Source organism: Melospiza georgiana, chromosome 4 (genome assembly GCF_028018845.1).
Source record: "Melospiza georgiana isolate bMelGeo1 chromosome 4, bMelGeo1.pri, whole genome shotgun sequence".
Lineage (NCBI taxonomy): Eukaryota > Metazoa > Chordata > Aves > Passeriformes > Passerellidae > Melospiza > Melospiza georgiana.
In genome coordinates this window covers 46,815,954-46,842,835 of record NC_080433.1, presented here as the reverse complement: position 1 = coordinate 46,842,835, position 26,882 = coordinate 46,815,954, and the positions used below count along the sequence as shown (strand labels likewise).

The 26,882-nt window shown below is 37.7% G+C and overlaps 1 protein-coding gene across 1 annotated transcript; it reads left to right on the top strand.

The window, feature by feature from the left end:
* The first annotated feature begins 4,642 nt into the window (after positions 1 to 4,642).
* NUP107 (nucleoporin 107) lies at positions 4,643 to 26,262 on the top strand. The gene is made up of 28 exons (XM_058023527.1): positions 4,643 to 4,707; positions 5,395 to 5,480; positions 6,471 to 6,560; positions 7,296 to 7,408; positions 8,258 to 8,393; positions 8,923 to 9,026; positions 9,518 to 9,645; positions 9,997 to 10,045; positions 11,276 to 11,347; positions 11,828 to 11,916; positions 12,693 to 12,771; positions 13,729 to 13,842; positions 14,716 to 14,806; positions 15,950 to 16,026; positions 16,526 to 16,585; positions 16,930 to 17,075; positions 17,188 to 17,236; positions 18,333 to 18,402; positions 18,846 to 18,964; positions 20,589 to 20,627; positions 21,058 to 21,208; positions 22,205 to 22,311; positions 23,240 to 23,342; positions 23,521 to 23,681; positions 23,874 to 23,999; positions 24,656 to 24,769; positions 25,053 to 25,220; positions 25,913 to 26,262. The coding sequence occupies exons 1-28, from the start codon at positions 4,700 to 4,702 to the stop codon at positions 26,018 to 26,020; spliced, it is 2,757 nt and encodes a 918-aa protein (XP_057879510.1). The 5' UTR covers positions 4,643 to 4,699; the 3' UTR covers positions 26,021 to 26,262.
* Positions 26,263 to 26,882: the final 620 nt, after the last annotated feature.

Below are 26,882 nucleotides of genomic sequence, written 5' to 3'. Positions count from 1 at the left end.
GTAAGCAGTTACCAATTGTAGAAAACCATCCTGAATGCTGCCATTTTTGAGCAAACTTTTATGTATCTTCATGACAATTCCAGTACCAATGCTTAAGAAGTTCACACTTGAACTACTTGTACAGAAACTGAACACTTCTCCTAAAGCTTTGGATGAAAACATGCATAACACACATTTTGAGAACTAATGCAAGCATTTTTGCAAATTTGCTGTTAATACACATGTAACTGCTTGTAAAGTTACCTTATGCTTACAGTGCACACTGCTTTATTTCCTCTCTAATCTGAAATTGATATATGTCAGTATTTAAAGTCTGAGCCTTCTATGGAAAAAGTAGTATTTATGTCCTGAAATACAAAAGTATTATTTAATGGAATTGCACTCTTCATATTAGGACTCTTTCCTTGCAATATAAATTTCTCTTATATCTTACCTTATCCTAGTGCCCTTTTCATTCTCAAATTACTCTGAAATGAAATGAATGTTAGTTGCCTAATTTAGAAGAAATTTAGAAGACGATTTGAGACATTGCAAGATGTTTTCAGATGTCCAAATGAATTAAGTGTAAGCTCAAGCTACTTCTGCTCTCCTGCATAAGAGACTTAAATTCTGGAAAAGTATTGTGGAATTAGATATTACAGTTCTTTCATAAGACGTACTGATTCTGTCATGCTAGAAATTAAAGGTGGCAGGAGTTTGAAATTGGGATTAAATGTTTTAAGTAAAATTACCATTTTCTTACAGGTCAACAGTAAAGATGAGAAATTTTCTTCTTTTAAAATGGTGTCAACAAACTGGATGAATCAAACATAATTAATTTTTTCCCCAAGTTTTCTCATTTTTGCCAGTTTTGAAAAGAACTTAGTTGGAAAGAAGTTTGTCCACAATACTGCACTAGTTCTAGACTTCAGTTTAGATATATCAGCAGTAGAAAGTTTTATACTAGATGTGAATGGTCAAAAATAGTCTATGTACACCTATGTAGCACTTTTTAAATTGTAATCTGATGATGTGGCCAAGTGTAGACAAAAAGCTTTTTGTTCAGTTTTATACTGCTGTCCCAACAGCATTAGGCTATATTTCAATTTATTGCTTTTATTTTGCCTACGTGTGGGGAGGAGAATAAAGACAAATAAAAAGTTGATTAGGTATATAACAAAATGCAGTTGTAAATTGTTCTCTAAGGTAGCACTAGAGTACCAGAGTTATTAAATTAGGTTTATATTTCTGAATCTCAAGCATGTTATGCTTTTCTTTCAAAAGCTTATGCACAACTTGAAGATTTCTAAAACTTCATCTATATTTTCCATTTTATAAAGTAAACTCTGGAATGATGCTTATATTTGTGGAAAACTTTACTTTCTGAGTCTTGAACTAAAAGACAAGCAAAGTTGTTTTGTAGTCTTGATTTTGTTCACAATATTTCAATATCTGGGCTTCAAACAACATATAAATGTGGATTTTGCTGTGGCTTCTGTCTTTGGGGGTTTGGGGGGTTGTTTGTTTGTTTGTTTTAAATAACCTCCAAAACCATTTATTTTCAGAAGTTTGAGTTATCAAGCAGAGAGTGACTTCCTGTTTTCAAAGAGTTGTTCTTTAGGGAGAGATTTGTGAATGGATAAAAGAATGTCTTTGCACTTCCACTGTACTCACTTCAGTCTTAAGAGATCCTAGTTCTGCCAAACAACAAGCGCTACAACTTCATTGTTTTAAGAAAGTTTACTACCACCAGGATTTTTTTTCTTTGAAGTTGTGACTGAGGTGAACTTCATTTGAGAATCATTGTCATTTCTAATTAATTCATGTAATGTCTTTTGTTTACTGTGAACCTGGAGGTGTGGGCCATTTCTGCAGTCCTGAATACTGAGTGAAATCCTAGTGGACGTTACAGTTCCTTCTTTTGTCAGTATACTTTACCTTTTCATACCATGTGACATTTTAACCTTCCAAATCTAGCAGGGAGGGCTCCATAGCTTCACTCCCATACTAAGTACAAAAAAATCTCTACATGTGAAATTCCAACTCTTATCAACTGGGTTTACTGCTTGTAATGCACCCAAAAGCAACAAAGACCATTGGCAGTACTGTCATGATTTTCAGACACAAATAAAATGAGCTACAAATTTGTCTCTTTCTTTTTCCTGTTTAATTAAAAAATGGTTTTAGCTGAGTTGCCTCAATAGAGCATGAGAATCAATTTGTTTTGGTAAGAACCTGGGCAAACATTTTGAAGGTCAACATGTATTTAAATACTAAGCAATCACATGAACACGTTACTTAAATTCTTGAGATTGGTTTTTTAAAATTCTATGCACTTAAATAAAAAAATTAAAATTTACATACTTCCAGAAATGTGTTTCAGCTAAGAAAAGATGGGCTAAAACATGACCTTTTTTGCTTCTGTAATGTAAAGGCAAGGTATAGTTTCCAGTTTTCTTTGTACTGAGTGCAGTTGTGCTGCTGTCACACATTGCACTTGAACTTTGTTGAGCTCTTGCTTTTGGCAATTCTGAATTAACAATTTTGTAAATGCAGATGACATGTATGCAGCTTAGCAGGGCATTAAGAAAATTAATTTATGAACTGTCTTAAAACGTTTTGTAAAGGGTAATTGGAGTTTTGAGTTAATTTACTTGTTTAAAGTTCAGGCTATACTAGATCAAAATTAGTCTAGTGTACTACATCCTGTAGGCTCTCTTAACTTTGCAGAAGGTACAAGGAAGCAGAGGAACCTTAGGCATTGGCAATAAATATGCCAGGTTTTAGTGTTAGTTGTGCTGGCTGCTGGGTCATCTTTGGTTGTCCTGCCTCTAAGTAAGGAGCATTGCTACCTCCCTTGATTCATGATAACAACTGGAGTTAAGATTAGTGTATCTGATCCAAATATGTGAAACTTTAGGACAGATTTAAGAATTTTAATTATAAATTTGAATTTACAGTCCTTTATATCACTGAATAAAAAAATGCATTCTCTTCTTCTTCTTGGAAGCATAAGATGCTTTAATGAGATTTTCAGTTATTTTTTTCTTCATTTTTACCCCCTATTTCCATCTTGGTAGCTAAATATAAAATGGGATCCCAGTCAAAAAGTACTAAAACACACCTCTAGGTTTTTATCGAGTTCCCCGTGGAGCCTCTAAGGCGTTTCCCCAGTCTGCAGTTAGCAGAGGCTAAGACAAGTTCTCTCAAAGGCCCCAGTCGTTCATATACTTTTACAGGTTTGTCGGGTTGGGGATTTTTTTTCTTAAGGTATGCATCCTGCCCTCTTAATTTCAGACTTATTTCCTTTGCTTTGTTCTCATTTGTCAGTGCTTTGAATAAACTTGAGACGGCACACAAAGGAAGCATCTGCTCTGTCATCATTACATTTCTCACTTGTTTACCCTGTGCCCTGAGGCAGGGCTAGCCTGAGGGTGTGAGCTGTTAGCAAATGATTGAACCAGACAGATTTGTGCATTACTCTGAATTTCCCATTGCCCTGGAGACGATAACGCCACACTGTTTCAGAAGGATATGTTGAGAGGTAAATTCTATGAAATATATAGTAGTAGGATGTAATAATTCCTTAAACACTCTTTTAGTTTTCTGTCATCATGAAGGTTGTTGCCTTTGCTTGTGCTTTCTTGATAGTCTTCAAGATAGAAGAGCAACCTTTTTCTGGTTTTTGGTCGTTGGTTTTTTGGGGTGTTTTTAATCCAACAGTACATTTCCTGAGTGACAATCTACTCTCCATAGGTCTACTTGCTTGTGTTTCTGCACACCCAGTCTTCATCAGCTTTCTTCTTATGAAGCCGTCTGAAGTTAGACTCTCTGGCAGCTTCAGTGAACCCCTATGCTTGGGCATCATGGTATTTTATCAGTATCGCAAGCAAGCTGGAGGACTTCAGGGCTGCACTTCTGCTGCCTTTTGCAGCTGTTGTCAGGTGTATCCTTCTGTCTGATTTGAAGTATCCCACTGTAGCTGTAGCCCTAAAAATACCCAAGTAGTTGCAAGTGTTTTTCAGAACCTGCCTGTCTACGTGAAAAGATTCGATGTGGACACTTTCCTTGTCCTAGAGTGCAACTAAACGATCCACGGTCAGTTACACAGTCGTTTGTGCTTATAAAGTAGTAACAGTGTTTTTTTCTATGTAAAAAGTATTAGGTAAGAAGTAAATTTAGGGAAGGAAAGGGAGAGGTTATTTCAGAGGTTAATTCTGTTAAGTTTGTCCAGCCTTGAAAAGTTGAGTGATGCTGTGTGGTGCTTGCTTTACCCTTTATGTTGGTGCCTGTAGACTGAGTTACACAGGCAGAAAGCGGAAAGAAACAGACGCGCGATTGCAGCCTGGTGAAAAACCCGTCATTGCCAAGGCCGGGACGGCGGCTGCTCCAGCCCAGTGTATGAACCCCTTGGCGCGCCTCGTGAGCCCTTTTCTGTGCGGCGAGATAACCCAACAGCGCCTGACACTTTTACACTACGGGGCTTTTTTAAGCTCTGACCCTCCACGCGGGTTGACAGCGGAGAGCACCCTGCGGCCGCCCGCGCCGCTCCCGCTCGCTCCCCACGGGCCTGCCGGGCCCCAGCAGCGCCGCCGGGCCCGGGCGGGCGGGGCGCATGGGCGGCGCGGGCGGAAGGCGCCCGTGTCCTTCCGGGCCGCGGGCCGGCGCTGGCGGCGGCGGGAAGGCTGAGCCCGGGCCGAGCCGCGCCGGGGCCGCTGCCATGGACAGGTGAGGGGCGGCGGCCGGAGCCCCGGCCTGGGCCGCGCCGGCCGTCAGACGCGTCCCGGCGGCGGGAGCGGGTGCGCACAGTGCGGGCTGCGGAACGCAGCGGGCCTGCAGCGGCTTCTGAGCGTACCGGAGGGGTTTTGTCAGCCGGGAGCTTCAAGTCTCTGGCTGTTGCTTCTTGGGTTTGTCTTTGGATTCACCGGGAGCTGCTGAGGGGTCGCGGCGCCGGGCCTTTGCCAGGCCGCGCCGCCCCCACAGCCCACCGGGAGCGGCTGCTCTGCTCCCAGTAACTGGGAGCGAGTTTTCCCTTCCGCAAACACAGAGCTTTGCTGCTCTGTGCTGATCGCGTTATCCGGGCGAAAAAGTCGTGTAGTGATATCATGCCATTCTTTCAAACTAATTTTTCAGTTCGAAATTGGAATTTCCCACTGTTGCACCTTTTTCTAGCCTTTTTTCTTTTTAACAGTAAAATGTTAACTATGGTGTAGGAGGAACAAAATCTGGGTTTTCATACAAGCTCGTTTCCCTGAGCTAATAAGCAGTGCTGGATTTCTGCAGAGGAAACTGGACATAACAACTAAGAACGCTTTAAGTTTCCTGCTTGTGGAGTTACTTTGGCATGACAGTAAGATCTTGGATGTCCTGCTTGAATTCACTTGCTTTTTTTTGGTCTGTGCTGCTGTTTTGTAGAAATGGTTTTGAAGACATGTCATCCCCCCATGATCCTGAGATGGTCAGACCTGGACGAAAGCAAGGCTCTCAGAAAAGAGTTTCTAGTATCCTTTTTCTGTAAAGAATTTTTATCTTTTACTGTTGTGTTCACCAGGTGTGTATATTTTTAATACTGCTTAGATTTTCATGTGTCTATGAACTCAAGTGGGTTTCCACCCAGAACTATGAGAGCTCTGTGCCTCCATTTCTGAACTTTTGGAAAAGAAAAATAGGTTTCCTTCATTATATCTTAATTTTATGGTTGTAAGCTTATTTGCAGGTATTGTAGTATCAGAGTATTATGATGATATAGTGTATCTTAACTTTCCGTCCACTGGCATAGCAAGAGTAGTGTGCACACATAGATTTAAATTCCATAGAAATTTTCCCCCCTGCTTTTTTACAATAAGGAACTCCCCTATCATGTAGTTTAACAGCTAAGATAGTGGTATTTTCGTGGTTGTGATAGCAAAGGAATCCAGTACATTTGATTCTTAGGGATTTTGCATCTAAAATAAAGCTAGTGAGATATTTGCCCTCATTATATTGTGGCTATGAATCGGGATGTTTCTGAATGCTAATAGCACAAGCTACTGAAACTTTTTTATACAACTGCTTCTCAGTAAATCATTCCTAGAGCACCTAACCTGGTTACTGATGGGAAGAAGAAAAGTAGAGCAATGGAGCACCTGGAACCGAGAGAGGGAGCATTTTAAAAAATATATTCAGGCTCAGATTTTCTTGTTATGGTTGATGTAGGGTGAAGCAGCCCCTCATGGGGCAGATTCTCTTTGACCTGAGCCACTGTGAGGAGTCCCAGACCTGTTGTGTTCATATTTCTAAACTTCACTTTGTGGTGTCCCTTTTAACCCTCCAGCTTTTAAGGTTGTGATGAAGCATTTTATCAAACTGTTTTATTTTGAAAGACAAGATGTGTAATTTTCATAACGTTTGAGTTACGACAAAATTTTTTTCCTTTCCAAGTAGTCACATTCATTTAGAATAAATCCAAAAGTGTGTTTAGGAGAGTGTTTCTTAACTAGTTAATTAATCAGTTCTTACATCCCTGGATGACACCATTGGGAACATGACACCCAAAAGCCAGTTTCTTTCCCGAACTCCTAATTCATTACTTCACCAGCCAGGTAAGACTGCTTGCTTGTTTGCTTACTATTTAGTTAAAGGTTTTGTGTGGTTGTACTTAATAATTAATAACAATCCATAAGAATGACGTGGATGTGCTGTGATCCAGTGAAGGCCCACAAAGTTGGTTAGTAGCTTAAGTATCTGACATATGAGGAGAGACTGAAAAGAACTGGGATTGTTTATCCTGAGAGAGAGGTTGGGGGATCTTGTAAATATATATAAATATTTGATGGGAGGGAGTAAAAAAAGAGCCAAGTTTTTCTTGGTGCCCTGAAAAGTCAAGAGGCAATAGGCACAACAGCATATACAAGGAATTCTGTTTGAACATTAAAAAACCCACATTATTTTTTACTGTAATGGTAGTTGAATGCTAGAACTGGTTGCCCAGACAGTTTATGGAGTCTCTGTCCTTGGAGATGAATAAAGCTGGACAAGATCCTGAGCAATCTTTTCTAGTTGACATATCTTTGGGCTGCCTTTTGCTTTAAGGGTTTTGAGACCAATTTCCAAGAAAGATTGAGTGGTGATGTGCTGCTCTTTATGCTCCTATGTGTTTATAATGAACTCTAGTAGCTGAAGGGATGTTGTCTGCTTGGTGCACATATATAATCTGTTTTCAGGCTTCTGTCTGCACTGCATAAGTACTTCAGTCCCTGTTAAAAATTTCTTTTGGAATTTCTGGGTAGAGCAGAGTAGCTTTAAATACTTTTCAGGAAAACCTCTTTCTCTTTCAGGTACTGCATTGCATCGCAGCTCCATGAAGCCATCAGATATGTCTGCCATGCTGGGAACAGGAAAATCTCCTCTTATTCTACCAAATTCTGCACTTTTTGGCAGTCTGTCAATGGTAAGATGATTAGAGCATCTTTTTCTCTTTTTTTCTGTGAAACATAGGAAACTCCCAAGTTCAGAGTTTCTGTGTTGTTTGCTCCAAAGACAAACTGTGAATGGTATAATCTTGCTAGTACTGCTGTTGCTATTTACTGCTGGTGTTAATTATTACTGTGTTCTTCTTTGAGATGATGCAGTGAGGAGTAATAGAGGTTTTCAAGGACTTTCCAAATACACCATGTGTGTTAAGCTAGTCCTCACAACATCGGTTTGTGACTACAAAAATCCTGACTGTGCTTGTTTACAAATTCTTCAAAGATAATTGTTTTATGTTAGCAAGTTAAAACTTTGGGATTTTTCTTATTTTAGCATTCTCCAGTATTAGGCTTCACTAGAGTGTTGAAGTTTAGGCTTCAAAGAACAAGCCCTTCTGATGACTTCTTAGAGGACATTGACTATCTTCTACTTCAATGTCTTTGGAAAAATACTGATTGGAAAAGTTATCAGTAGGGACCTCTGAAGTATCTTATCTCCATTTATTTTTAAATTAACTCTAAAGAAGTTAAGGTGTTTTTCTCTGTCTACATTTTAATTCATTCTCCTTTTTAGTTTCTGTGGTTTGATGCAGGCCATTTGTTTCTTCATAAGTTTTCAGCTTCTGTGTTGATCAGTGTGTATACAGAGCTCTCACTGTGTCCTGGGGTGACTAAATTTGCCCTAAACCAGACACACTGGTAACTTTTATGGCATAGTTGTACGTTATCTAAAGGCAGTTATTTCAATATTAGTTTTTTATGATTCTCTGTTTATATACCATTCATATAGAAGGCAAAAATTTATTTTCAGTATGTTCTTGTGCTTTCAGTTGGATGAAAGTAACTGGACAATGGCACTCTCGCCTCAGCAGAGAGGGATGTTTGTAAGTGCAGACATGTCCAATCTGACAGAAGATGTCACTATGAGTGCTGTCTTATTACGTGAGGATGATCCTGGCGAAGCTGGTGAGACAATCTGGAGTTTTATTATTAATTGATCCCAGTTCTGGTTTGTGGGTATAAATATATGTGTCCTTTTAAAAAAAAATCGGTATTATTTTGCTGGTATTTCTTAGTCAAAAACAGTCTGTTTTTAAAAGTTCAGAAAATTACTCTGTTCCAGTTTATTGGAGTTTTGTGAGTTTGTGCTTTCTATGGAGCCTGTTCTGATGGAATAAAGGTGATGCTCTAGTGATGTGGGAAGCAAACTAGATTAGTTTTGTGGAGATACACAAATGAGTTTACTGTTGAAATTCTTGCAGGTGGCATATTTACAACTAAAGTTTTATAACTGAGAAAGCCCATAACTTCTGTAGATCTTACTGTCTTAGCTGAAAAATGCTTCTGACTTCATGAGATAGTTCTATCATCATTGTACTCATTTAAATTTGCAAAACTGAGATGTCATCAGAAGGATGTTTTTGTAGTTCAGTGGGGGCTTTTTTACCAAGTTGTGACTCACTAATATGGCTCTTTCTTCTTACATTTGTCCTAGCTACTATGAGCATGTACTCTGACTTTCTGCATTCCTTTCTGAAGCATACATCAACTACCATTTTTGATCTTGTGGATGAGTATGAAAATATTTGTAACAGTCAGGTAAATAGCTACTTAGTTTTTATTTACTTTATTTTACATTCCCTTCCCCAGGCAGTGTTGCTGGGAAGTCACAGTGCTTAACATACATACTCCAGCTCGTGAGTTGCTGAACACTAGCATGGAGTAGCATCTCACTTTCCTCAAACACTGCTTTGGCATGGGAGTACCCATGGTGTGGCTTGCTGAATACTAAAATTGTCATCTGGTTGCTGTTCCACTGAAAGTGTCAAGTGGCAATAAACATTAGCAGATGTATAAATGTTTTTATTAATAAGATGGATTAAAATGTACTTATTTCTCTCATATGTAAATAAATTAAATAATCATATTATTTTATAAATAAAATCATCATTTGAATGGGTAATCAAATCCATTTGTTGGAAAACATTCAGGATAGTAAAAAGATTGCTGTAATGGCTTGGGAAAAAATAGAAAAATTCAAAAAAATTAACCCTGGCAATATTAACTCTGTATAAATTTATTCCTCTCAGGTGAATATATTAGGGAAAATAGTTTATCGGGCAACTCCTGGACAGCAGAAGTTTTCCAAAACTGCCAGTGTCTTGTGGCTTCTCAAGCAGGAGATGGTAACATGGAGACTGCTGTCCTCACTTTATAGGTAATTCTTTAGAAAAGCACACTACTGCATTTTTGTACTGAGATAACTGTCTTGGACAAATTTTTTAGGAGTTTATAAATATGGAGTCAAGCAATTAAGCTTAATTAGCTGTTTATTAAGTTGTTATTAAGTTTAAGAGCTGTTTATTGAAGTAGGCTCTGATATATATGTCTATTCATTATCTGTTTACAGAAATTAAAGTTATAAATAGGAGTGTTCTTATTACCTTTGCAACTTTTAGCATTTTTAAGAACATTTTTGTAAAGTTTTTTAAGCACTTATGCGTAGACATTTTGCTAAATTTTCTCAGCTTTTGTTTTAATCTTTAGTGGTTTGCATTTTTATTTCTAGAGACAGAATACAGTCTGCACTGGAAGATGAAACTGCATTTGATATCACTGTAAGCATGGACTCTTTTGGCATTTTTTTAAAGTGATATAAGAAGCTAAATAAGCAAAATATAGGCTTCATGCTTGTATTTTACTTTTAAAATCTCAAAGTGGCAGTCACTTAAAATTCAAAAGTGAAAAATGAGACTGATTTTATCAAGACAATTACTAAATTATTTCATCTATTGTGAAAAGTACATCTAAATGTTTCATTCTAAAGAGAGATTGCTAGTGTAAAAATTATTGCAAACTATTCTTTGTTTTGTTTCCTTAAATATCCTGAGTTGGAAGGGATGCACAAGGATCATTGAGTCTTGCTCCTGGCTCTACACAAGGCAACCCTAAACTTACTAGAAATAACTATTTATTTATTTTTAAAAGCTGCATCAGTAGCTGTGACATTCCCATAGATCAGAGATAGTTTTGCTTTGCTTAAAAGAAGAATGTGGTCTCTAGCTGTCTAGCCTTTGCAGTCCTGATTCCAATTTACCTGAAGAGAAATCCAAATTTTTTAGCATTCCTGTTAGAGCTGTAGTCATCTTGTCTATGTCAATACAGTGCTTCCAGCCTTTGCTGCCAGAATATGCTTAGGAAAACAAAACAATAAGTAAAGTGACTCTGCCTTTGTAAAATTTATGATTGCAGATCTTTCTTCTCAGTCACAAAATAGCTTCCTCTACAATTCCCACTGCTAAGTTGTCAGTGTTAATCACTGTTGTGCCAAAAATACCCAGTTTCCTCCTACCTCTGTTTTTTAGGAAGGCACATCTTCTGTTCTCTTTTTATTGAAAGTCTAATGAAAGCTAAATTAATGCAGGAGATCAAATAGAAGGATCAGGGCTCTGGGGTTGGTATTTTTTTGTTTTTCACACTTTTTGATGTTAAATGTGTGTATGACATTTAAAAGTTATTTTTTCTTTTAATTTGAGGTAGCAAATGGGATTTAAGATAATATGCTGGCAGTCAAGGAATCAATCTACTGTGTGGAATCTTTCTACTTGTGGTCTTAGAATATAATTTGTGAATTATATTCTAAGTCACATTTTTATGGTTTCAGTGTAACTGGCTGTAAATGATCAAATAAAATAATGTATAAGGCATTTATACATTGGGAGGGGAGGGGAAATACAGCATACTGAACTTGTAGCAAATTTCTGAATTAGTATGTGTTCGAGTTGGTATTTCTGCTTCTGCGGAAATTTTATTTTCCATGAAGTAATAATCAGCTTTTTCTTACATAGGCTTTAACTGCTAGTGAAAAAACTACTGTAGACAACTTGTTTCAGAAAGATTCTCTTGTTCGACAAAGTCAGGTATGATGGAAAGTTTTTAATATGGGAATGAAAATAGATTAAATGTTGATAATACTAATGCTCTGTGCACTTTTGGGGATTGTTTCTGATACTTTTTTTTTAACATTCACTCAAGTGTGTGTGAATTGTATGCATAAAAATGGTGCTCCTTAGTTGCTGAAATGAGAAGGATTTTTCTGGCTGTTCTGCAGAGGATGAAAGGCTGGGAGCTGTTCCCATTTGCAGCATCTGTTACTGTTGATGGTGATTGATAAGCTGTTAAGTAGCACTGTATTAAACTGCAGTATCCACTGAGAAACAGTCATAAAGTGCCAACCACCTTCATTTTGGATACTTAGAATGCAAGTGGAATAGTCTTCTGGATCTGTCAGCCTTTTGGTTGCTGCTTAGAAAACAAGTGGATCCAGAGACGAGAGGAAAGTAGAAAATAATACATTTGTTACATGTTTGTTTTAAAAATGCAATTTAATTTTATTCCAGCTGGTGGTGGATTGGCTAGAGAGCATTGCTAAGGATGAAATTGGGGACTTCTCCGATAATATTGAATTTTATGCAAAAACAGTATATTGGTGAGTTCAGACTTTCTTTGATTATATACATTTCCCATCAAGCATAAATTCACAGTCACAGAATCACTCTTGAAAAGAAGTGGTCTTTTAGGTTGTTCATTTCATTCACTTCTTTTCTTTTAATTCTTACATGTTTCTTTTAATTCTTACATTGAGACTTCTTACCCATCCACTGAAGTAAATCTCACAAGTCAGTTAATGCCTTTTGGGTGGCAAAAATGAAAGGAAAAACCATCAAACCATTGTAATTTAATCTTTGTTTGGCTTTAGTTTTTCCCCAAGTTCTTAATCACTTGGTGTCATTTACCCTTCACCAGAAGCCATTATTGTCACCTGTATTATCACTGATGGGTTTTATGGCAGAATGGACCAAAGATTACCTTCCATGCTAGATGCCTAGAGTTAACCTGCTTTTAATGGCTGGTGAATACAGGCTTTTGGAATTATGTGTTTATCCTCAGTTAAATTTCTGCCCTAGACTGACTTTATAGTAATGATAATGCTTCTGCAGAAGTCAGTTACTAGTGGAATTTATGAATGATTGAAATAATGGATGCTTTTGAAAGAAATCAAATATATGTGCATTAATTCTAATATTGTACTTGTGAAATGTTATGTTTTCACAACACTAGCAGAGTCCATGGATATATCAGCTAAACCAAGTGTCTGTTCTGTAAACATACTCTATGTAACAAAATATGTCTTTCAATATTTGTGTTACTCAAAGATGCTGGCTAAAAAAGTAATTTTTCTGTAAAACATTTTGCTGATTTCAGGGATAACACACTACATGCCCTGAAGCAGCGACAGTCAAGTACATACATGGGAAGTTCTCGTCCTCTTGTGACAGAGTTGGTAAGTATTGTATGAAAATAAGGCTTGGCTTCAAAATGGGCTAGAGAAATATGCTATCTTCACAGATTGCCACCAATTCTTAGATAGTTGTGCTTTCTAAAAGTAGCTGTAGTATCTAAAAATGGCTGCAGAAATTGTGAGGCAGGGCACCTCAAAAATTCTTTTATGGATCACTGTGGACTTGTGTTTTCTTTCAGCAGTCACTTCCATAACCCCACCACCCACACAAGTACTTGTGATCTGTTTGGCAAAGTAATGGCTTTATTATGACTACAACAAACCTGTGTTCCCAAGCAGAAAAGCTTATAAAACTCTTTGGGGAGCCTTTGCAGATAAGGGAGTGTTGTCTTTATGCAGTAACAAGTACAATAAAACCAAGTCCTAGTGCAGTACTTGGAGAGCTCTGTAATGAAAGCTAGTAGGAGAGAAGTCTAGGAAAGAAAGGGCTGTCCATTAGAGCAAGGTGATAAGCTGCCTCAATGACAGTAAAGCAGTCATAGAAGGTTAATTCAATTGGGGAGTGATCTGAGGTATTAATTGGCTTTGGAAAATCTCTTTTGGATTACATAGAAGCAAGTGCAACTGTTGTGAAAATCCTTCTCAGATAGAAGGTGAAGGAGGAGAAACAGTCTGGTAGGCAGATAGAAGAACAAAGGATGTTTGAAGGTGCAAAGAGGTGGAAGATAAGAAATTTGGGGCAAAAAACAAGGCAGTGGAGTAAATTATTTGCATTGACTCTTGATAGGAACAGTGACAGAAGAGGAATAAGAGAAATTAGAGGAAAAACAGAAGTATCATGCTCAATATTACATGAGTTGTACAGATTATTGTGCCAACATGAAAAAGTGACTCCAGATTATAAAACAGGGCAGGATGTTAATGGAAGAGACATATAGGTATTGTGTAGATGTGATGACATCTGTTGTGTAGGTTGAGTGATGCCTTTTTTCCTTGCAGGATCCAGATGCTCCTATTCGACAGAAACTGCCACTTGATGATTTGGACCAAGAAGATGATGCAAGGTTGTTGAAGTATCTCTTCACTCTCATCAGAGCAGGAATGACAGATGAGGTAGTGTAAGCTTTAATGAAGTAAAAGCAAATAAGCTGTGTACTAAAATGTCTGTTTAAATTTGGCTTGTAGTGATTCAGTTTTCAATTTGTTGTCAATACTGACTGCCAAATTAGCATTGTAATCAAACTTGCTTCTAGTTAAATAATTTTGGGTGTAGCATAGGTGTTATGGAAAAAATGTAGTTTTGGGTGTTTGGGTTGTTTGATGATGTTTTTTCACTGTTGTGTTTTGATACTAAATACTGCCAAGACAAACAGACAGAATGCTTTAAAGGGCTTCCTAATTGTGTCCCTGATCATCAATGGATTATCAGGTGTGTATACATAATGACATTTGAGTAATGGGGAGGAAAGGGGATTTGAGATTCTCTTGCCAAAGACCTTAAGTGAGAACTATGGGTATTTGCTCATATTCTGTTCAATATGGTGCACATATATTCATTTTCTGATGGTATGGAACATGAGCATACTGCTGCAGGGCATTGTGAGTACAGATTTGCAGCTCCAGTTGGGATTGGAAAGGCTGAGTGAACTGGGAAAGTAGACAACATGAAGACATCAATTAAGCATATAAGCAAAAGGACTGTGCTCTGAGACTTACCAGAATGATGCATAACAGCTGTTTAGCTAACAAAGACAAGGCTGCAGCACATTTCTTACATTGCTGTAAATACTGACTGAAGGTGAAAAAAGGATGACATTTGCTTTGAAATCTTTCAGTTGTTTTGAGTTTAAGATCCTCTGTGCTTATTTTTCACGTAGAAGTATCTCTATAAAATTAACTGTTTTAATAATATTCTCATTTTTAAAGAAGCAGCTGGAGGTTTTCTTACCTTGAAGTGTGTTGCTGAGAAAATGTGTTGTTTTTCAGGCACAGCGCTTATGCAAACGATGTGGTCAGGCCTGGAGAGCTGCAACTTTGGAAGGCTGGAAATTGTATCATGATCCTAACATAAATGGAGGTATCTGCTCCAAAGTGCATTTGAGACAGATATAAAAATACTAAGATCTCATAGTATCTATTTGTGGCAAAGAGAAATAGCTCTTTATTTTCACCAGATGAGCCTTTCTTGATGTCTGGAATTTTTTACCATATCTGTTGAACATGTAAAAACTAACATGAAATTACTTTAGTTGAAAGTGAATTCATTGTATCCATCTACACATGTTAAAGCCACTTCCTTTCTTAAAGTCAGACATAATTGTTAGGAAGTAGATGTCTCAGAGGTCTGTACAGATCTTCTCCACCTCCATACAATAAATTGGGTCTTGTATTTTCTTAACATCTGGCTTATGCCACCTAGCACACATTTTGTTGCTTACAGACTCAAATTGGATGATATACCCAGCTTCAGAAAGGTGTAGTAGGACTAGAGTTCAGCAAATGTAAATGCAGGAGAAAGATGCTTTTAAAATATTTGTAAATTGTAAAGTACCTTTCTCCTTGGTTCCTTGCACATGGTTCCCCATTTATAACACAGTACCTTGCTTCTCTTGTGTTCAGTACATTGCAGGATTTAGCAAGGAATTCAAGAATGAGTCTAAATGTTGTTTATAGCTGGGTGTGGAAGGCTTAATGATTTCTTTCTTTTCAAATCCTGATAGCCTGTAGCTTTTATCTGCATGCCACACCACTGTCCTAGCTTTTTTTTAAGTCTGCCTACCTAAGCTGTTGTTACACGAGTATAAATGCCCATGGTGATACATGCAAAATAGCAGCACTGAAGCAGTGACATTTTTAAGAAGCTTTGATTAAGATATAATTTTTTTCCCCTTAACTTTGCTGTTTTTCATATGTAGACACTGTAGCTATGTTACAGCCAAAACCATTTTTTTAAAAAAGCTAGATAGCAGCCAAGTTTTTAAATTACTGTAACTTATAGATGCAATTCACCCAACTAGCCAGAAAAGCCATCTTGCAGTCCAGTCAAAAGCATCAAAATGCTTTAGGAAGAGTTCTAAAGGGATTGAAGTTGAGCTATGAAACGAAAATAGACTTTATCGTTTTTTAGACGTTACTAGATTTTCCTTTTTTAATAACATTTTCTCTCTTTTTCCTTTCCCTGTCTTTTTTTCTTTTTGTTTTAATTACTCTTTGCATGTAGGAAAAGAGCTGGAGCCTGTTGAAGGCAATCCATACAGGTGCATTTGGAAAATTAGTTGTTGGCGCATGGCTGAAGAGGTAAGACAATGCTGCTATATTTTCTATTAATACATAAATTTGAACTTTTCTGAACTCTGAAATGGGATTTTAAGTAAACACAGCCACTCTGTGTTTGCTGCTCAGAGGATTCACAATTAATGCTTCTAAGAGGATTTCTGATATATCATATTTATGCATTATGAGAAGTCTACATAATCAACATCACTTTTTCAGGAAGCGTCTGCCTTTTTTCTGTAAAAAGTAAAACCACTGACACTGACTTTCATCTTGACTTAATTGAATGGGAAAGAAAATGTTGCTTTCTTTCCAGGTCAATGTAAATTTTTCAGTTAAGTTACAAGAGGATACTAGTGAAGGGAGTGTCGCTTGCTATTCTTATTTTGGATTTTCCAACTTTACTTGAAATCTGTTAGATGGAACATTTTGCAATGGATTAATCTCTAATAAAATGTAAAGTGACTAGAAAACTTAATTGCTTTGTAATTTAAAGTTTGGGTGTTTTTACTGTTTCTCTTAGGAGCAGTTTAATAGATATGAAAGAGCAATCTATGCAGCCCTGAGTGGAAACCTCAAACAGGTATGTCAAGCATCCTAAATAAACAGTGTTTGGTAGTTGTGCATTTCTATTCTCATATGTGACAGTGATATCATCAGAAATATTGCAGTTACTGGTTTCTGTACTTTTAAAGATCTAGTAAACAGAACAATAACAAACATTGCTTTAGTAGACATGCTCTTTGTAGTACTGACATGCCTTAATTAAATATATTACAGACTTCTCAGTCAAGGAAAGGCTGCTGTTTAAGGTGGTTAATACACTGCTATGTTGCCTGAAAATCTGATCCTAAATTATAGTTGCTCTGTTTGGGTTCTGGTGTTTCTCCATCTCTTGAAAATTTTTACTCTTTTTTTCATATGTAGCTTCTTCCAGTTTGTGATACCTGGGAAGATACTGTTTGGGCATACTTCAGGGTCATGGTGGACACTCTAGTCGAGCAGGAAATACGAACCTCAGTAGTAACTGCAGAGGAGATGGAAGAGCTCCCTAGAGATTACTTAGAAACAAAGTAAGTTTCAAGTAAAATGCTGCTGCTGCTACACTCAACAAAGTATCCTGTATGGAATCTCTGTGAAATTATTCAAGGTAACATTTTTTGTCTTTTCTCCCTTGCTTTGAAGCTGGACTTCAGAAAAAGTTTTTGAAGAACTTCAGGCAACAGACAAAAGGGTATGTAATAATTGCCATGTTTCTCCTCACTGCTTACCATTTTTAGTTATTCACTGGGTTCTACTTTTTACTTCACTCTTTAGTGAAATGCTCAAATATGCACAATGACTAATTTGTTTTATGTTTTCTATCCCCAAAATAGTGTGATTTCCAAATTCAAATAGATTTTTCTTCATGCTACACCCTCTTAAGAGTGAAAGTGATGCAGGTTTTGTGTTGCCCTGCCCTGTATCTGCCAAACTAGCTGGGTGTGCTAAAGAAATAGATGGCTGTCAAATGTTGTCAGACATACAAAGCAGACAGACAAATCAACACTTCAGTAAAATGTTCCAAATCGATTTCATTCTGTTTTCTTCATAGGAGATTTGTGTGCGTATTTCAGAACAGGCCTTTCAAAATTTAAAAGCATATTTGCTTAGACTGTGATTCTTTGTTATTTTTAGCACCCAAAATACTCAGTTCGTGTAAGGTGGGGATACAAAACTTAAAGGTTATTTTGCAGTGACTAAATTGAAACTACAGTTACATTTATATGATGGAATAGACACATAGCATTTATCATATTGCTAAGACAAAGACATGCAGTCAGCTACAGATACGCCCAGCTGTATTTGCCTTTGCAACATAGTGCAATCCTCACCATAAAGCAAATTTAGATTTGGATTGCATTTCATGCATTAATGTGTTGATTCCTCTGGGGAGAGGGTGGAATTTCTTCCTGAAGTAACTTTCACAGGCCTTTTCTTTAAGGATTTATACACATTGTTGCTTCTTCTGTGATTTTTGTGAATCTGATCTGTAACATCATTGTTTGTTCTCCTCTTCAGAGCAAAAAGCCCTTGGAGTTGGCAGTTTTCCATGAAAGTATTAACTGCACAGATCTATATTCCAGTTCTTTCTTTTAGTTTATCAGTGTTCTTGTAATTTGATGCAGAGACAGCAAGTGCCTTTTCTCTTGCTCTTTATGAAGGATACCCTTTGAAATAAGATAGCTTTTTTCCCCTGAGGAACCTTTGCTTTATTTATAAGTTTGTTTTCTTCATACATTATGCTAGAAGATTTATTCAAAGTTTGAATTTTCTTTTTTTGTCTCCAGAGGGTTATAGAGGAGAATCAAGAACACTATCATGTGATTCAGAAATTCATTATACTTGGAGATGTGGATGGTAAGCATTTCTCTTAAGTGATTTTTTTTTTATTGTTAACTGACTACATTATTTTGAGGAACCTTTCCAGAAACTTCTATATGAATGGATTTTTAGAAGCACACAGTAGGCAAGCTCTGCCTTAAAGCTGTACTCTAATCAAGAACTGTAGGAGCAGTTTGACCTACAAGGTAGTTTTCAAAGAAGTAATGAAATCGTGTAGATGTGTCAGGATACATGCCAGACTGTAGCTATAACTTCTTCTGAGAAATGATGGGATACATGCAGTACATTTTTAAGCCAAACAGCTGCATCTTTCCACAATCGTTGCTGTTCTGTTTTGTTGGACTACTGAGACTAAATTACATTTGTTGAATAAATGCATAATTTGGAAATATTTCTTGGGTGTTTTTTTCCTTTTCTCCATGATATGGCTAATGCAGACATTTCCTTGGTGGTTATAGGTTTGATGGAGGAAGTCAGCAGGTGGCTTTCCAAGGACAGAAGTGTGCTCCCAGGACACCTCCTTCGTTTCATGACACATCTTATTCTGTTTTTCCGCACTTTGGGTATGCAGACCAAGGTCAGTTCACTTGTACTTGATTTGTTGTCACAAGCAGTGGCCAGTCTTGGAAGTAGAAATTCTTTTGTGCAAGTACAAGGACAACATAGAATGGTGGTAAATTACTGCCAGGCTGAGGAGGAGCTGCATGCTTCAATAGTGTATTTGTTGATCTTGGAGCCTAAAGGAGAAAAGAGCATCCTCCTCCTTCCAGCTGAGCTTAAAAACTGGGTTTTGAGGATGGTGGATTTTACTCAGAAACCCTTTGTTGTGAAGGTCCTTGGTCAAACTTCATGTTAGGCTTATTCATAGCAGCCAAGATGTCTTAAATATAACCTGTTCTTATAGACAGTTGCTGGAACAGTACCTATTGCTGCTGTAAGCTCATAAATGCTTCTGCTTGAGGTAATTAGTACCAGCTGCAACTTTCTTATTATCTCCAAGTATAAAGAAAGCATAGCCTACTACCTATTTGGCCTATTTATGCTAAATACACAGAGGGGTCACATAGCTGTAGTTTCTCATTTTGGACAATGTCACAAGTAATTTGGGGCTCTCCTTTTCTATTTTAAAATTTAGAAGCTGTTATGTGTCAAGTAAGTTTCTGAATGTAACCTCTTCTGGGAAAACACAAATATGTGTTTTCATTAGATGATTTAAATACAGCTCTGAGTTACTGTTTATTCATACTTGCAATCATTGCTTGAATCCTTTGTGGAAATCTGTTTTGAGGTCAGTTAACATTTAGCTAAATAAGAGGAATGTGTGTGTGTATGTGTGTACATGTATACATATTGATTTTTTAGCCAGACTCAAAATTTTATAGAGTAGGTGTTTAAGCTGAAGTGCAGTAGAACTAGCCATTAGCATATGTTTGACAGAGGGGACAAAAAACATGTAATTTCCAACATTAATTCCATTATGGGAATTTGTAACAATTGATTCTGCCTTTACAGTTTTAGAGTAGATGAATTTATTGTATGATTACTCAATCAACCCTCAGTAGACTTCATGGGAAGGAGGCAGAAATGCAAGCTTTTATGATGTTTATTATATATTGATTGTATACAGCTCATATAGATAAATTCTTAGATGAAGGTCTTCAATTTACACATATAAAATTAAAATTATAATTCATGACAGCAACAAACACTTGAGTCTTGGCTAAAGCAGTTTCAGGTGCTCAGCCTATAGTGGTTGTTTAGTGTAGGCTATTCCAGATGAGTCAGGTGATATTTATACCCTGTTACATTATCATTTTCCATAATAAAACAGAGCATGTATTACACTGTGGTAGTAATCTGTGTACCTGACATTTTGGTTATTTATTTAAAATACATGGTAAAATAGAAAGTTTTTTAAATCCTGTAAAAAGTAACATTCCACTTAGATCAAAGGCTGTATTATCCAGTTGCCGAAAAAGAAAATCCTTGGAACACTAAATCTTTGAATCGGAAGACATGCTTTTTTAATCATGCTCCAAGAGAAACAGTTCTTCCAGTTGAGCCTGTTTGTGTAAATTACTGAAGCAGGAATAGGCAAATAACCTTGTGGCTGTTCTAATAGTGATAGCCTGTCAAGTATCTTTTATTTTATTTTCCACATTATTTGATTTAAAATTGAATTTGTATTTGTTTGCAATAAGGAGGAAGTTTCTGTTGAAGTCCTGAAGACGTACATTCAGGTAAGCTTTCAGAAATATTGTTTGTTTTCTCTGATGTGATTTAGATGTAAAGGAGGAAGAAAAGCAGACTTAAGGTTACAGGATGATAAGAGCTATGATGCAGCTAATGCTCTTTTCTCAGGAGATACATGGAAGTTTGCCTAATACACAGATTCTCTGTCTGCAGTTCTTAAATGAGACAATTGTATTGATCCTTGTTTAGAAGTTGAGTGGAATCTTCCTGTGTCAGAATAAATTAATCAGAAATTGGTTACACATTTTCGGGTGTACCCAGTACATGTTTTTGCCTAAGTGTAAGCACTTTGGTGTTTACACCAAGGAATATAGTATGCATATCTGTAAATATATTTATATATCAGTGGATATCTTCGGTATATTTGCTTCTTACATATGTGCTTCTCATTCTGTGTGTTTGGTTCACACTGTGCAGAGGTTGGTGTCTGAGAAGCACACAGATTTAATAGCCTTTTATGTCAGCCACCTGCCCCCAGAGCTCGCTGTGGCTCAGTACGCTTTATTCCTTGAAGATGTTACTGAGAGCGATCAACGCCACCACTGCCTGGAGTTAGCAAAACAAGCAGGTGAGAGACTCTGATGGTCCAATTATCATTTTATATCCTGGGTTATTTTGTCTTTCAGTAGTTTTTGCTCTAAAACCTAGCTGTGAATATGACACTCTTTCCGTCCCCTATTATTTTTTTTTCAGATAAATAAAATTACTTTCTGATCACTTCTTCAAGTAGGTGTATAGGTGTGTTTTCATTAACCTGGAATTAAACTAAATATCACTGCTTCTGGGTTATGTCCAAATACACCAGGAAGTAAAAGTCAGCTGTCTATCTCAAATATATGCTCTGAAACTTGACATGTTCATATTATTTCAGAGAACTAATTATAAAAATACACACTCTTTTTGTGGCTTTAGGAAGGTAATGAGTATCTTAAATTTTTTGTCCAATTTATAGTGCTTGTTCTTAGCCATGGTAACTTTCTTGCATTAATTGTAAACTTCCTTCAGGGCCTCTACATGAAACTAGAAGGGGATTACAATGAAGCAGCACACTGTCCATTGCTTGATAATGCCTCTGTGCTAACTCAGAATGTACAAAGAAGCAGATTTCCTGCAGATTTCATGTCTTAACTTCTCTTCAGTCATTTTTCAATCATTTTCTTTTAAACTCAGCTAAGGTTTCAAAAATAACACATCCTGCTTAAGCATCTGTAAAAGAACTATTCTGAGCTTTTCCTGGTACATTCTTGTCAAATCATAGTCTTGCTGTCAGAATTGTAGGAATCGGTGATCTTAGCAGATATATCTATATGCTGTCTTCAGCACAGATTGAAGAACTTATAGGTTGTCTTATATTTGGTATTTTGTGTTATATCAAATCTCATTCTTGTAAAATATCTGCAATAAATGAGCGCAAAAGCTTGTAATTTATTCTGACAGTATGTGTTTGAACAGACTGATAAGAATTACCAGTAGTAAGGAATAAGATGAACAACTGGAATCTGAAATTCAATTTGTGTTAAGTTTGAATTCATGATAGTTCTTACACAGTTCACTTTTAACTCAGGTCTGGACGTTGCAACCATAACCAAAACCGTTGTTGAAAACATCCGCAAGAAGGATGCCGGGGAGTTCAGCCACCACGACCACGTGCTGGACACGGGCACAACAGAGGTGAGTGCTTTACAGAGCACATAGTGCAGTTTGCAATCAGCTGTGGAGTCTCTGACCATCTATGAGCCATCTTTTTCTTTCAACAATGGTGAAAATTGCCTTGAAATAGCCTGTGAGGGAAATGCACTTTCCATGTGACCAAGTGAGGGCAGTGCACAAATATGTAACTCTGTTTCTGCTTTTCCTTGCTCTTTGGGTGTGTGCTTACCTGTATACAAACATTAGGTGAAGATAAGACCCTTGAAACGACTGCAGCACCCGATGCTGTAGCTGGGAGTAGGGTGTTGTTGTGGCCTCTGCAGTTTATGAAGATTAGTACTTTGAATCTGAGATGTACCTTTTAAAATGCCGAAGTGGCATTTCTAGCTACAGCAAACACTGCTTTTGCTGACAGTTTCCTTGTCACTGCTCTTGAGCATTGGTTGGATCCAACTCAGTGCTTTAGGGACAGCAAGGTAATGTTAATAGGCTCTATTCAAAGTACTGCTTAGAAAGGAACTGATCGTTTGCAAAACTGTGGTAATGTTTTTGCTGTTCAGTACAAAGTTTAAGCTCCCTAAAACAAAAAGGTAGTTTATCTAACAGGAAAACTGTGGTTGCAGGCTGATGGCGCCCCTGAAGATTATAGCAAGAGCTCCATAAATGTACCATATTGGTACAGTGTATTTGTATTAAAAATTGAGAAAAACGCATCATAATCCATAAAAAATGTTGAGAGATGATGCTCTGAATATCTTGAGAACACTTAGAAATTAATTTTTTTTAATTATTCCAGATGGCAGAGGTTTTCTAGCCTTTTGAATAAAGTGATCCTTGTTACTGTGTTGCAATGTTTTCCAAACTTGTGTATTTCCCTGACCAGATGTAATGTATGTTGCATCAGCTGTGTGCTTGAAATGGTGATGAATCTCTGTGTTGTTTTTTACAGGCAGATCAGCTGAAAATAGATGTAATTGACTGGCTCGTATTCGATCCTGCACAGAGGGCAGAAGCACTTAAACAAAGCAATGCAATCATGAGGAAGTTCTTGGGTACTAAGCTTCACAAATATTGTAGACTTATTTTTAAATGTTGGTTTTGTTCTCATTGGCTCTTGGCAGTACATTTGATATAACTGGATCTAGTCTATTAAAAAGCATGGGTTTGCCAGCTTAAGAAGATAAGGTATGGAAATTGCAAAGCTCTGATACCCAGTTCACATTCTCATAGCATCCAAGAAACATGAAGCTGCAAAAGATGTGTTTGTGAAGATTCCCCAAGACTCCATAGCAGAAATATATAACCAGTGGGAGGAACAGGGAATGGATACTCCGCTTCCAGCTGAAGATGACAATGCTATCCGGGAACACTTATGTATTCGTGCATATTTGGTGAGTTTCAAATATGCAATATTCCAAGTTATTGTTTAGAAGTACTGGTGGCTTTGCCTTGGTGGTGAAACTTTAGCTTTGTCCATTTGATTTAACTTCTGATTCTTTGATTCATTAAACCTGTGCATGCAATGACATTCTGGTTATTAGATGAGTCAAAAATACCCAAACACTGTTTCCACTGCAATCCAGGAAGCCCATGAAACCTTTAATGAATGGTTTAAACACATGAACTCAGCTCCACAGAAGCCGTCTTTGTTACCACAAGCAAGTTTCACTGAAAAAGTGGCCCATGAACATAAAGAAAAGAAGTATGAGGTAGGTGGAAGTCCACCTTATTTACTGTAAACTTTTATGTTCTTGCTTTAGAGGCAGTCTAGTTCAATGAAAGAAAGTAGAAGACTGCTATTTCATATTATTTAAGGACTCTTATAAACTATTTTTATGTTTAGAGTATGAGACAACAGAATTATAAGGCAACTGCACAATAAATTCTGGTTTTTTAATAACTCAGCTTTACATAAAATATTGTAATAGTAAATATTATCATGTGTTGATTGTCAGTGTTATTAATGAATGTGAGCACTTGATTTTGCTATTAACTCTATTAAGTATTATCACCTTCTGTTTTCTAAAAGATGCTGCAGTTCTGTTTTGATTAAAGTTTTTTTTGCAGGTCTGGTCAGTAAAAATGTACCCTATTCAGTTAACATAAACATTTGTTTTATAAGCATGGCAGAATAGGTTGTTTAAAATTATCTTCCTCTCGTGACTTTGTTTCTGAACAACCTGTCTAACTGTGGACAGGGCATTAAGAAAGGATGGAAATAGTTGCGAGCAGCAGGCTTTAAGTTTTAGCCACTGACTGAAGATTCTAATTTGAATTGGAGCTGCACTGCCTGTTGCAGTCTGTTTTAAAATAGCCTTGGAAATTATCCTGTTCTGCAGTAGTTTATTTTTTGTTTCTTTGCCAGATGGATTATGGCATTTGGAAAGGCCTCTTGGATGCTCTTACAGCTGATGTTAAGGAGAAAATGTACAATGTGTTGCTGTTTGTCGATGGAGGATGGATGGTTGACGTCAGAGAGGTAAAATGAATTTTTATGTCATGACGCAGACCACAAAGCACAGATCACATGTAGTTGTACCGTTGTGACATTTAGTTTCATGTGTTCCTGTTCAATTGGCTCTGGCCTTGCTGTGAGCATTTAGAGCTTGCTCCCTGAGTAACCATGCAGATCACACTTGACAGTCCCCTCCAGGCTGCTGAGGCCATTGTCTGCCTCTGACAGTGCCATCTGCGTGGCGATGCTGAGCTGCCTGTGAAAGGTCCATTTTCCTACCGCTGACATGTCACTTTGCCCTGGTAAGGACGCCGAGGAGGACCCGGAGCGCGCGCACCAGATGAGGCTGCTGCGGAAGCTGTGCCTGCCCATGATGTGCTTCCTGCTGCACACGGTGCTGCACAGCACGGGGCAGCACCAGGAGTGCCTGCGCCTCGCCGACATGGTCGCCTCCGAGCGCCACAAGCTCTACACGGTGAGCTGGGCAGGGCTGCAGCAGCCTGGCCCACACTGAAAGCTCTGTGGGCTGCCTGTGGAAAAAGCTTCTATATAGGGAGGAAGACACCATATGTTCCTTAGCATCATAAGTTTCTTGATCGCTTCCCATTCACTGCAGTAGTAAAAGGTTTCCTTGTGTTATGACTTAAGGAATCTGAGTTAACTTTGAAATATTGGGGGTAATGACCAGTGTTCTTACAACCAGTTCTGAGTACTGCAATTACTAGTTTTTGGATGGGGGCTATTGAATTTTAACTTCATGATCTTAAAGGTCTTTACCAGTCTAAATGATTCTGTGATTCTAAATTTACCTGTAGTATTGTAATTGATTTCTTTATTTCCATTACATTTCAAGCACTATATATGCAGGTTTTGCTTTAGAGCATTTGGTTTAGTCATGACCATCTTTGCCTCCAAATGCCTAAAAACACCCCCAGAATGAGACAGAGCTATCTTGAGCCTTTGTTCAGGTTTTGGATGCTGTGTCTAACCTCCCATGCCTTATTTAATGTCCTTCTGAAATGCCTGATGATCACATGATCTTAAATAGAAATAAATAATCAAATAGAAAAATAGCAACTTAATTAACCACCACTTTTTTTATCAGCGCTATTCATTGCAAATAAATATAACTTTATGATGTTTGTTTTTTTAATTATTTATTCTCAGGTGTTTTCAAAAGAAGAACTCCGAAAGCTTCTACAGAAGCTGAGGGAATCTTCTCTGATACTTCTGGACCAGGATCTTGATCCTTTGGGATATGAAATTCAGTCATAAGTTTTCATGCAGATACTTTCAAAAACTTCTGAGCATGGACATTCTGGTTATTAACAAAAACAAGCAAAAGACCCCAACAGAATCGTTACTTGGACAAAGTGTTGTCTTCGCGTGGGGTGAAAAACCCCAACTTTCAGATTTCAATTTAAACTTGAAAAAGTATGACCAACTTCAGAATGTTATTTGTTACACGACCTTTTTCATATTTTTTTTCCTAATAAAAGTGCTTGAAAAAGAGAAAATGTTTGTTCATTCTAATCTAAAATGGCATTATATAAATTAGGTGATTGTATGAACCTCCTTAATTTATTTGCTACATGCCACAAAGGCTGCCCATAGACTGCATGGATACAGGGGGAAGGAAAGTGAGACTGCCAGAAGGTGTATGGAGAAAGTAGGGGAGAAGGAAAAGGGACACACTGGAGGAAAGGAAAACCAAAAAGCAAAAGTGAGGGGTTACTTCCAGCCCTTCAGAAGAGAAGGCAGCCTTGTCCTGTTCCGCTGTACATGAAGGAGTTGCTAAAATGCTGATGAAATCCTGAACCAGAGGAAAGATGATAATAGGTTGAAACCCCCCCATTTGAGATTTCGTAGTTTATTTTGAAAGCTTGTTCTGCCCCCGTTTATCTGTGCACACACACTTTTAGCTGCCTTTCCCTTAACAAGACAGAGTGCAGCGGACACGTAGTGCAGTTAGGCAAGGACTTTGGCTCCTTCACGCGAGTCGGTGTCTCTTGACCCCTGGCAAGGAACGTACTTCGTGCTGTACATCCGTGCGTTCAGTGCCGTGTTGTGGAAATGCCCAGTCCCGTTGTGGAGCGGTGCTCGCGGCTTGGAGCCGGGAGCGTGTCTGTTGGGCGGG